The sequence below is a fragment of the Asparagus officinalis genome, unplaced genomic scaffold, assembly GCF_001876935.1.
Source record: "Asparagus officinalis unplaced genomic scaffold, Aspof.V1 AsparagusV1_Un856, whole genome shotgun sequence".
Lineage (NCBI taxonomy): Eukaryota > Viridiplantae > Streptophyta > Magnoliopsida > Asparagales > Asparagaceae > Asparagus > Asparagus officinalis.
In genome coordinates, this window is record NW_017973115.1 from 31,125 (window position 1) to 43,201 (window position 12,077).

The following is a 12,077-nucleotide window of genomic DNA, read 5'->3' on the forward strand; positions in this document are numbered from 1 at the left end:
ACAATCCGCATGCTAGCCCGACTCAAACGGTAGTCGGTAAAGGCTAATCAAATCCGTAACCTTTGTTTATTTTTATTTGATTTTCGTTGTAACCGGATCTTATAAAAAGACCGGATCTTTTGTAACTCAAAAAGTTGTAACTCAAGATGACAATGGAATCAATAACAAAGAAAGCAACGAATTTTCCAGCGAACAAAAACATATAACTAACAAGACAGCTGAAGCTAAAATGCATCGCCATCAACCTACGACTCTTCGGGCTCCTGGCTCGTTACCTGAAAGGGGGAGGGACAACGAGCGTCAAAGCGCTAGCGAGTAACATCACAACCAACCCCAAGGGAAAAGGGCTCGTTGTATATGAAAATACAGTTAATACATAATAGATCTAAAATCATTGATCTTGCTAAAGAGAGTTTTAGTATTTAGAAATTTACAACACGAGAATAGGTACGTCAAGCGAAATAATCTAAACAAGGAAACCCTCATGTATATACCTTATATCTCAAATTTGCAAACCCCTAATCACCAAACCCGAGGTTCTAATACAAGAACAATAATAAAAGAAAATACAACTAATCTCAGAACACAAGTGCAGTGCCATATCATAGCCTACATGAATATCATGTTAAGATTTGCATATGTGTCATGTCAAAATCATGTCGTGAACTTCTGTGAGAAGGTCATATGCAGGGTTAAGAACTATGTCCGAAACAGGAACTATATATGGTAGTTTCCAACTCATAGAAAAAAAAGTGGCAAATGTCCAACACGAGGACTGACATGGATTATAGTCCAACACGAGGACTTCTATGGATTATAGTCCAACACGAGGACTGTGAAATAGTAAAAATATCACTATGATATGTATAGTGAAGTCTACTTATATCAATCCACACTCAAACAGTGTATAAGTCCCCAATTTATACCCTCAGGTCATCTATCATGCATGGATACATAGTGAGACTAAATACCAAGGTCCGATAGTCCAGGCAAACCCTCGAACATGAGTAAAATACTCAAAATACACAAAACACGCTGCGGCTTCGCGGTCGACCGACAGAACGTCACGGTCGACCGACAGAACGTCGCGGTCGACCGACAGAACGTCGCGGTCGACCGACAGAACGTCGCGGTCGACCGATGAGGCTCTGCGGTCGACCGCAGCCCTAAAACGAGCCCAGCGGTCGACCGCACCAGTCGACCGCCAAGAGGACATAAACCCAATCTGGGTTTTCTGTCAGCTGCTAAACCTGAAATAAAACTTGATATTTTAAGATTACATGAGTTTTAATGATTCAAAAATCATACTGAAGATAAACACTAAATCCCAAGCTTGAAATCTAAATTTTCAATATTCTAAATCCATGAGAAACAAACCAAAAACGTTTTAATAACTATAAAAATGATTTAACTCTTATTTAGGCAAATTTCAGATCTAGATCTTCATTAACAGAACATTGGTGAACTTTTGAAAACTAAAATCGCTGATTTTTGTTAACCATATTATAGAGAATTCATTTTTTTATACAAAAATACCATTTTGGCTCATCAAAACTCATAAAAATCCAAGAGAAAACCATAGAAAACAGGGGTGAGGGATTTGGGCGAGATGATACTCGCCTTAGATGCTGACAACTGCCCTGGAGATGATCCTCCTTCGATCAAATCTGCGAAAATCCCCTGAAACTCCTCCGAACTCCTCAAAACGCCAGATCCAGTTAGGGTTTTGAGAGAAGAGAGATGGGGGCTAGGGTTTTAGGTCTGAGATGAAGAAGTGCTCTCCTGGGTTGGAATAGTATATGTACCAATTCCCCAACCCGACCCGAAACCCAAAAGGCCTAAACAAAAACCCGTAAAAACCCAAACCTGAAAACTTCTCTGACCGCTGTGCGGTCGACCGACGCGGTCGACCGCGACCGTATATATATATATATATATATAGTTATTTTTCACAAAAGGAAGATTTATTACTATTTATTCACACAATTTTATTATAAAGTTTTGGGGTTTTACAAATGCCCCCACGTCCCAATGCTCGAAAAGTGGAAGATCTTCCTTTCTATCCATGACACTTCGTCTTCCAAAATGAAGGTTAAAATCTTTAATGACGTCAACCATGTACAGCAGAGCTAACAATGATGGCCAATAATGACAAGCCACGTTTCTAAGACATAGATTTATCAGTTTCTCATCCTCAGCATGCATGTATTGATTAGAGCATATCTTATTTCTCTTGAAGTCGACTGAAAGCCGACTCTAAGTGAAAGGGCCAACTGTTATGGTGTTCACTCACCCAAGATATGGATATTTACAAAATGATACAATAAGGGTCCTAACAAAACAAACTCAACCATTTGACGTACTCCCACAGTTTTCTCTCGGCCTTAGGGGAAGAAAAGCCCTAGTAAACTCTCAAGAGTTTTAGGCATTCGACTCCTCAATTAAATTTTAAGCCCTTGGTACCTCTTCAGGGTTAATCCAAGGCACAATGACTCCTCAGTCGGATTACAAGTCCTTGGCTCTTTATCAATGTAAGTCCAATGCACAACATATGATCGAATCCTCCAGTGCAACTCGATCATCATGGCTAATTAGGTACCTTATCAGGGATAAACGCAAGGCACAATCACAGAGGCTTCGGCCCAACCGACTCATCAAGCCGACTCTCTGGTGTCGACACCAAAGGCAATATTGGCCGGCACAAAAGATCCTAACCTCCCATACGAGTCAACATCTTTATATTGACTCGAGAGACGATTATTAGCTGAGACGAGACGACATTCCAACTAGTCGAACAGGCCGACACTCCTGAGTCGACGTGAAAGGCGGTGTCGGTCGACCCTACTTAAGGCACTCGACCACTCACTGGCCATTTCTCATAAACGACTGGAGGGACATTCTCAGTCCAAGAGGATGTTGCAGACGAGTCCAAGAGGATATATATATACACACGCGCCCAAAGAATAGTATACACTTTAGTCCCTCATAGACGCATATTTACACATTACACGTTCATAATCTGTAGTACAAAAATCATTAGAATCATTAACCATAAAATTAATGTTCAATAAATAAAAATAGTACATCTATTATTATAATCATCAAATATAAAATTAGGGGGTTCTCGATATCAGTCCCTTAAATCATGGAAATTGCTATTAGGCTCCTCAAACCTCAAGTTATTTTGAAAGTAGTCCCTCGAATCATTGAAATTGCTATTATGTTTCCCAAATCTTAAATTATTTTAAATTAGTCCCTCCAATTAAGGGGCCGTTTGGTTCATGGGAAGGGCATTGGGTTTTGGGCAGAAAGCCTGCCAAAGTGTCAGTTTTGGCAGATTTTCTGCCCAAAACCCAATGTCATTCCCATGAACCGAACGGCCCCTAAGAGTAAAAGTAGGAATCAAATAATGATAGAAGGTAGTTGAACCAAATAATTATGACTAACCTTCCTTTTTTGAGTAGTAGCGGGAAAGAAAGAAGGAACAGAGACAGATAAATATCACCCATTGTAGTTCCTTTACAGCCACACACGCTACAGTCAAATTTTAAACCACACAAGGAGTAGCGTCACCTCTGAAGCAGTGTTCTACCTTCTTATGATCGATTTTCTTCTCAAACAATAGAGACCTTATTTATTGGTAAAAAGATGAGATTAGGTCAAAGCGGAGGGTTCTCCGTGTCCGCGGACAGCAGCATATATATGCTTCCCTCTGAACTGAAGTTTGGAGGTTTATGAGTACCTTTCTTCATTTTACGACACATTTCATTTCTATTTAATATTAATTGCTAAAATCTCTTCACTAAAAATACAAAATCCTTATTATTAACTATTTTGAGGAAACTATGCGTAGAACTAGAATTTTAGGCAGAAAAGCGCACGATACATTTCGCTGGTACCCGTAACCAGTCAATGTAAGACCATATGGAATAATTACAACAAATATCAAGCACAATTAATGCTGACAGTAACGAGAAAACTCATATTATCATCATCAATTATTAAAACGAAAACAACGAACATACGAATAATTCCAAACGCTTATTAATTAATCAGATGACAACCGAGCTTTGCCAAGAATCAAAGAAGAGCAATAAAAGAGACCAAATTTAGCACCAAAACAGAATTCTACACGAGAGGTCCGGTTTTATGTACACGACAGAATCAAAACGATCAAAGCCCTCTAAATTCCTCGCTCCTCCCTCATCGGAGTCCGCGCCTCGTTGCTCTCATCTCCGTTCTCAGAGCAAACATCCCCCTCCTCGTTCAAATTCAAACTCAGATTCAAATTCACATTGTTGTTGTTGTTGTTGTTGTTATGATTACCGCTGTAACTCCCCTCGTTATCATCGACATTAGGGTTATTTTCATCATCGTTGTTGTTACTAACCCCACCTCCACCTCTACCCCTAAACCCGGCCTCGAGAATCTGCAGCCTCCTCCTCAAATCCCCCACCTCCCTCTCCACCAAGAAAAGCCTCTCCTTCAACGTCAAATTCTCCTCCTCCAGCTGGGCAATGTGGGTGTCCTGGTCGTCGACCCGATTCTCAAGGAGATAGGCCGCGGCCGCCCCCTGATCCTCCCCGAAACTAGGGTAAACCATCTCGAACCGGCTCAGATCGTGGTCGAGCCTCCTCTCGACCTCCAGGTGCTCCTCCACATCGCTCTCGATCCGATCCGTCGAGTCTTCGTCCGAGTCCTCGCCGGGCCGCCGCTCCGGTGGCGGACCGGAGGCGGATGAGGCCCTTCATCGATTCCGTAGCCGTCGACGCCCCACTCTCCTTCGCCATGTCGACGAGGCCGTCCCGCGACGGCGAGAACTTCGGGGTCGGGAGGATCCGCCGGAGTCACAGGGCACGGCGAGACGAGCGGAGCGAATGCCGCCGGACTTCTTCGCCGGATGGATGAACGACGTCGTGTTTCTCGCGCGTAGGGGGCGATCCTCGAAAACTTTTCTTGTTAGGGTAGAATTCTTTTCGCTTTCTGTCGTTTTGGTACTGGAGCCTCGTTGAGCGTCGCGGCTTGTATCCGGTGCCGTCTCCGGCGGCGGCGGCGCCGAGGCTGCTGCCGCCGCCTTCTTGCGCTTGTCGCGGCCTTTTTGACCTTCAGTGACGCGGCCGGGGTTGGCCCGGGGATCGGCGGAACATCGGCCGGCGAGCCTAAAGATCATCGGATCGCGCGCCCGATTGCCGCGGCGGCGGGCCCTGTGGCCAGAGCCCGAAGCTTTGACCCATCATCGGATTAGAATCGTTCATTCTTCTAGATCTAGGGATTGAGCCGTTACAGAAACCCTAACCCTAACCCTAGGATTCAAGATCGATTAGGTGCGGGTGAGAGTTTTTGTCGCTGGGGAATTATTAGAATTAGGAACGAATTGTTATTTGGCGTTTAATTCTCAAAGAAAACCCCGATAAATTTCCGCCAAATCTCGGGCTTTTGTCAGAGAGTTCGAGAAATTGGGGAAATCTTGGTGATGTGAGGAGAGAGCCCACGAATGTCCGTTTATAGGAGGAGGAGGAGAGATGGAGGGCTGGATATTGTCTGTGAGATGGACGGTCGAGATTCTTGGATGAGATTGGGAAACTTGGATCCGTTTCTAGGGGGAGTAACTAGATGGCCTCCTTTATTGCGTTATTCACGGTACAATGCCCTTGCGCGTTACGTGTGGTTTGAATTTTGGGGTAGCTTAAAACTGAGAAGGAAATTACTGGCATGCCCATGGGTGGATGAGTGGATGAGGAGGAATAATTCTTGTGAAGACACGTGGTTAATGGGTCAGGTTAGTTTGGGCTTGCCCACTTGGATCTTGAATCCGATCCAAGTATTTGAGTTTATTCACCTTTTCTTCATTTTCTTCTTTCTCCCCGGAATGAATCAGGGTCGTTTAGCAATATTAAGTAATTCTCGCACATTGTGACATCCTCTTGGACTCTTGGTCACACACCGACTGGTTATTAAGAAAAAATTATATTTTGTTTTGATGTATTAAGAATGGTGAAAATAGAAAAAAAAAAACTACTATCAGGAGCGTGAAACGCCTCTCTACATTAAAAATAGAAAAATAGAAAATGGTGGTGGAAACGTACTGTTGAAGTCAGAAGTTAAGTAGTAGGATTTGGGGTTGATTCTAAGGATTTTAGGGTACCTTAATGACCTTTAATGGCTATTTTCTGAATGAAAAAGTGTCATGGACACAAGCAACATGCTAGAGGATCGGAGTTGCGTTCTCCGATGGTTCCCCCAACGATCAAGTTAGTTGTGATCTCAATGAGAGAAAAAACATAATTTAACTAAGTGTGCGGAATTTTGTGTACCTTTATGCATTATACAACATGCCTATTTATACTGGATCTAGAAGGGCATTTGAGTAACATTGGCTGAGTCCAGGCAGTCGGTTTGGTCATCTGATGCTTCTCCAAATAGAGTTTTACAAAAATTTTCACTCTCAAACCCCTACTCTCTACCCCTATTTATAAAATATTACAATCAATATTAGCCCTTAGATTAAACTTAATCCCTACGTTACATAATTTTAACTTTTGATTCATAACTGCATATTTGGTATCGATAGTATCAATACGGGTATCAGTAGTATCGATACGGGTACCGGTGCAGGTATCGATACCCCTATCGATATATGTATAGATACATGTATCAATACTCATATCGATATTGCTATTGATATTCTGACATTCTAGATGGCTTTGTCTCATCAAGATAGGTAATTTTTATATATTATATGTTAGATTCAGCCTTCCGTATTGGAAGATATTGATGTTTCTTTGCGGATTGTCATTTTGAATATTAATTTAATTTGATTTTTTTTTCATATTTGATCCTTTTTTATTCGGCTTCTATAGGTTGCTTGCCTTGATCCTGTACTTCAATAAAAGGTTAAAAAATAAAAAAATTTGAGTTCTTTTTTAGCTCTTATTAATTCTTCATTAGCCTACAAATGAAGATAAAATATGTTATTACTGATATATATGTTGATGCTCGTGAACAAACAGTCGGTGAGGATTGCAGAGTTATTGGATCGTTGAGATGGATGGAGGGCCGCTTTCCTTCTTCGACTTTATGTCTGGTTCTCAGAGCTCGGGGTGGGCGGATCACCTGCACGCACAAGAATCGTGGGAGTACGGGGCCTGTTTCCTGATGGTACCTCCAACGATTAAGTCAGCTGGTGTACTTGGTCCGGTAATAGAGGAATAGTATCTTCTTCTAATATGTAACTAGAAATTTTTTTTAGGTAGTGATGGAGAGACCGAACCTCCTCTTAGTATGAATAGCGTCTGTATTTATAGAGGATGCTAAGGGCAGAACAGGTATTTAGTGAGGAGGTGGCTCATGATGACGGCGAGAGGTGAGCTAGAGGCTGAGTCATCCTCTGCCCTATTCGTGTCGATTAATGAGTGATGGCGGGTCACTTCAACGATATAGGGAATCAGCAGCCATTGAGACTTGTCAGCGGGTGATGTGGAGTCACTTCTGTGGCATAGGGAATCAGCAGCCGTTAAGGTCAGTAGCCGTTGAGGCTTGTCTGCGAGTGACGTGGAGTCGTAATGATGACCACAAATGACAAAATAATGCTGGGAAGTAATGTTCTAAGTCGCCTTCGGGGGGAGTGTCGGCTTGTTGCTGAGCAGCAATCTTTCGCCCGAATGAGTCCGCCTTTTGAGTCATCTTCGGGGAGTGACGCCGGCTCGACTAGGTCCGTTCTCGAGATAACATATTTGTAAGTAACAGGGAACACTCCATACAATATATATTTAAATAAGATAAATAATAAGGGTATAAAAATATAATAAAATATGATGATCAACCCACACTTAAACTTTTGCTAGTCCTCCAGAAAAAAAGAAAGAAAATTCCTAACTAACTTTTGCTTGTATTTAGAACATACGACAATCCTTTAAACCCTAGATTACTTTAGAGTATGAGTTGTAGTCTCGTGAGGGTTTACAGTAAATATACCCATAAAATTCATTCAACTTGCCAACTTAAAGAAGTCAATGAATAATTAATTTACTTGTGTAGGATCTGAAATAGATACACTTGAACACTAGAGGGGGGGGGGGGGGAATAGGGTTCTTTTAAAATTTATGCAAAGTATATTATAAATTGCAAAGAAAAATGGCAATCTCAGAAATTCACAATCACAAACACAAAGATTTATACTGGTTCCACCAATCCGGTATACATCCAGTCCCCAAACAAATCCCGCTTGAGAGTTTTCACTATGATTTTGAATAAACTTACAAAATCAAACTCAAACCTGACCAATTTGCAAGTCCCTACAAATTGCAATACCAATTGACAAACACCTTGCCAATATGAACACCAATCTCTAAACCAAGAGATCAACCCTCTCAAACCGGAGAGGAATCCTTTTTGAAGCAAGAACACAATTGATCCTATAAGCCTTGAATGTGTAGTGAAGTGCAGCAATGACTTAGGATTCTTTTAATCTCTGTAAATTGCCTAAACAATAGGTTTTTGAATAATGTTCAGAGGTAATTTCAGAAACTTCTCTTTTTCTCAAAATCTGAATATTTTTCACTTGAAAAATTGCACAAAGATCAAAGCTTATGGGTATGTATATGTCTGCAATTTTTCTAAACAAATAACCTATTTATAGCCCTTGAAAAGACAAATTTTTGAACTTTAAAAACGTTTAAAAACGGCTATAAACAATCATAAATTCAAACTTTGAAATCTGAAAAAACTGTATCTGTAGTCGACTACAATTTTCATTAGTCAACTACACTGAGTTCAAACAGACTCTGTGTATTCAGAAAAATTCTCAGTAGTCGACTACAAAGCTTATTAGTCGACTACACTGTATTTTGACAGAAACTGATAAAATAAAATTTACGTTCAGTAGTCGACTATAATGTTGATTAGTCGACTACACTGTAAAACAACAGAAACTTATGTTTCTGTCAAACACTTGAGTAGTCGACTATAATCCATTGTAGTCGACTATACTGTAAATTGACAGAAACATGTATTTAAGACTTATACACAAGTAGTCGACTACTATTCTAATTAGTCGACTACTAAGAGTAAAAATTATGAAATAAAATATTTTTATACTTAAGTTTTAACTATAATTCTAATGGTTAACATAGGGGATTTCTATAGTTAACCAACACACTAAGCCTGTGTTAGTGTGCTCTAATATTATGTGTGTTCGTGTGTGTGATCAAGGCTTGTACAATAATTCTAAGTAAAGAAAATATAAAATACATTATCTCATATGTTCTTCATCTTCTTCACTTCATAATGCCTTGAAAACATCTTGCACTTGTTCATATTCTGATATTGAAATTTGCATATAAAAGTTAGTGCACACACTGTATAAATTGTTATCATCAAAATACTATCATGGAGATATGATATTCAACATTCTCCCCCTTTTTGATGATAACAAATAATTTATGCCTAAGTATATATTTTATAATCAGATTAAAATATAATGAAATAACCATACTTACTCCCCCTGCATATATGCAAATGTGAGTCATATATAACAATACATAACCAACCATTTCTCCCCCTTTGTTATCAACAAAAAGAGGAAAAACATCTATGCTAAACATGACATTATTTCTTCAACATGAGCTAAAACTTCAAACAAATCATCCAGGTTATGAACATAGTCCATAACTTCACCCATCCAAATAGGTAGGCAAAGACTTACCATAAAGACCAAAAGTTCCGAATAACATAATTGTTTTGAAACTTAACATAAAAACATCTTAAGGTGCTGGAGGAGGTTGCTGTCCTTGAAAATATGCATTAAGCTTTGTGTCCAAGTCTTCAAACTTCTTGATTAGCTCTTCTTGATTGCTAATAATATATGAGTTCTGGGAATATAGAGCTCTTTGACCAGTTTCAAGTTCAAGGATACGTGCACTCAAAGTGTTGTATTGCACGTCTGAAAAGCAAGATGGTTCTGTAGGAAATGGTGGTGGTTGACTTGAAGAATCTCCTGCTTGAGTTGAAGATTGTGGAATTTCTTCTTGATGAGGTTCAGGTTCATTTTGAGGATTATGTTCTTGAATTTCAAAGTTAGTCAATTTCATCCTAGTTAGGGCATTGGAATCAAAAAATTCAATAGAACGGACAACAGAATTTTCAGATTGGAGATCGACATGGAATTTGTCAAAGATTTTTGTTAGGAATGCACCATAAGGAAGAAATCCTCTTTGAATAGTCAGAAGATTGTCAAAGTAAACTTCAGTCCAATTAACTTGAATATTTCCCATTATAACATATAGAGCTTTTGCTAAATCTAGAGAAATGAAATAAAAACTCCCAGTTTTTGGAAACAAGTTATAAGCTAGGATTCGTGCAATGAACCTAGGAATTGGACGAAGTTTGTTTGAGTTATTTAAAGGTTTGCCATATCCAGGAAGAAATATATGATTAGATAGCAGATCTGAATCATTCATCCTAACAGACCTAAGAGAAACTCCTTGATAAGGAATATTGAAAATTTTACCAATTGACTTTGTAGTTAAGTCAATCTCTATTCCTTTAACAAGAGTTTTGAGTTTTTCAGAACCACTTATAGTTTCCACACGTTCTATATTTGTATAGAACAGTTGCACAAGAAATGGATATGTGGGTTTTTTATTTTCAGCAGAGAATAATTCAAGCAAGCCCACATTTTCAAAATATGACCCAAAATTCCAGGGTATAAAATCATCAAATTTCACAAATCGTCCTGGAAGAACATCAAAAGTTAATATTTTGTTAAATTCTTCTAATAAATCAGGACTTTTTAAATAGATGCTGATTTCATCATTAACAGAAGTATGGGTTTGCTTAGCTTTCTTAGATCTAGACATGATTAGATAGATAAATAACAAAAGATATAAAGATCAAGTTTAGAAACAATACCCCAAACTGTTGAAACCCTAGATTAGTCGACTAGATCCTGGAGTAGTCGACTACTGTTCTTGACTGGTTGACAGATTTGAAAGAGAATTGAAGAAAATGAAGAAAAATTTAGAATAATGAAGATGCCCTAACCTGGATTCGTTGATACTGAAGAGGGGAAGATGAAGTTTCGGTTTTGGGTAGAGATAGTGGGTAGTTTTTAATTTTTACTTTATCTTTTAAGAAGAAAAAACAATGTATGGTTGAGATTTGATAGTAAATTTAGTGTATGGTTAAGATTTAATCTTAAATGTGTGGTTAGGATTAATATAGATGAAAATCTATGGTTGAGATGAGTTATACTTAACTGAAATGGTATTGGATATTGGGTTTTGGGTAGAAATCCAATAAGCTTTTAAAACTGTAAAACTGAAAAATCAGGATCAGTAGTCGACTACACTGTAATTGACAGAGAGAAGATTATCAGTTTTTAACTCAGAGTAGTCGACTAATCTGTATTGTAGTCGACTACACTGTAAACAAACAGAAAGTTCATTTTAATTTTAATATTAATATTGAGTAGTCACTATAAAAGGCAAGTAGTCGACTAACTATAATTACAGAGATAAACTTAGTATGCGGATTTGTGGGCATGTATCGACTATATAGTCAATATATTAGTCGACTTTAAGAATATAAATTACAATATTGTTTGTTTTTTTTTAAAAAAAAAATTAATTTAAATCTTCAATTGATAACATAACCTAATTTCCTTCTTAATTTAACATAAATTCTTCTTTTAGGGGTTTTGTTAATATATCATGTATTTTTGTTTATCTGTAGGTATTAAATTCTTAATAAAATGTCACCTTTAACAGCACATGATCACGTAAAAAGGATGATAGTCTAAATAATCAATGTGGTTTTTTGTAACGTGAATGTTGAATAGGATTTTTAGATAAATTAATTGCACTAGAATTGTCACACATAATGATGATATGGGACAATTTCATGCCGATAATCAGATTAATGTTTGTTTCATCCATAATACTTGAGAACATGCAAGATTGCAGCAATATAATTCAGTGCTTCAGTTGTTGATAATGATACTGAATTTTGGTTTTTTACCTAAATCCGAAGATACAAGTGAATGTCCTAAGAAATGAGATGTCCGCACTTGTACTTTTCTG

At 38.5% G+C, this 12,077-nt stretch overlaps 1 protein-coding gene across 1 annotated transcript; it reads right to left on the reverse strand.

The window, feature by feature from the left end:
- Window positions 1–3,962: 3,962 nt before the first annotated feature.
- On the reverse strand, window positions 3,963–5,513 carry LOC109828221 (von Willebrand factor A domain-containing protein DDB_G0285975-like). Its single transcript, XM_020395248.1, is given in 4 exon segments — window positions 3,963–4,705; window positions 4,707–4,838; window positions 4,840–4,875; window positions 4,877–5,513. Coding segments are annotated over 4 exon segments (984 nt in total). The 5' UTR covers window positions 5,171–5,513; the 3' UTR covers window positions 3,963–4,183.
- Between the last annotated feature and the right edge of the window lie 6,564 nt (window positions 5,514–12,077).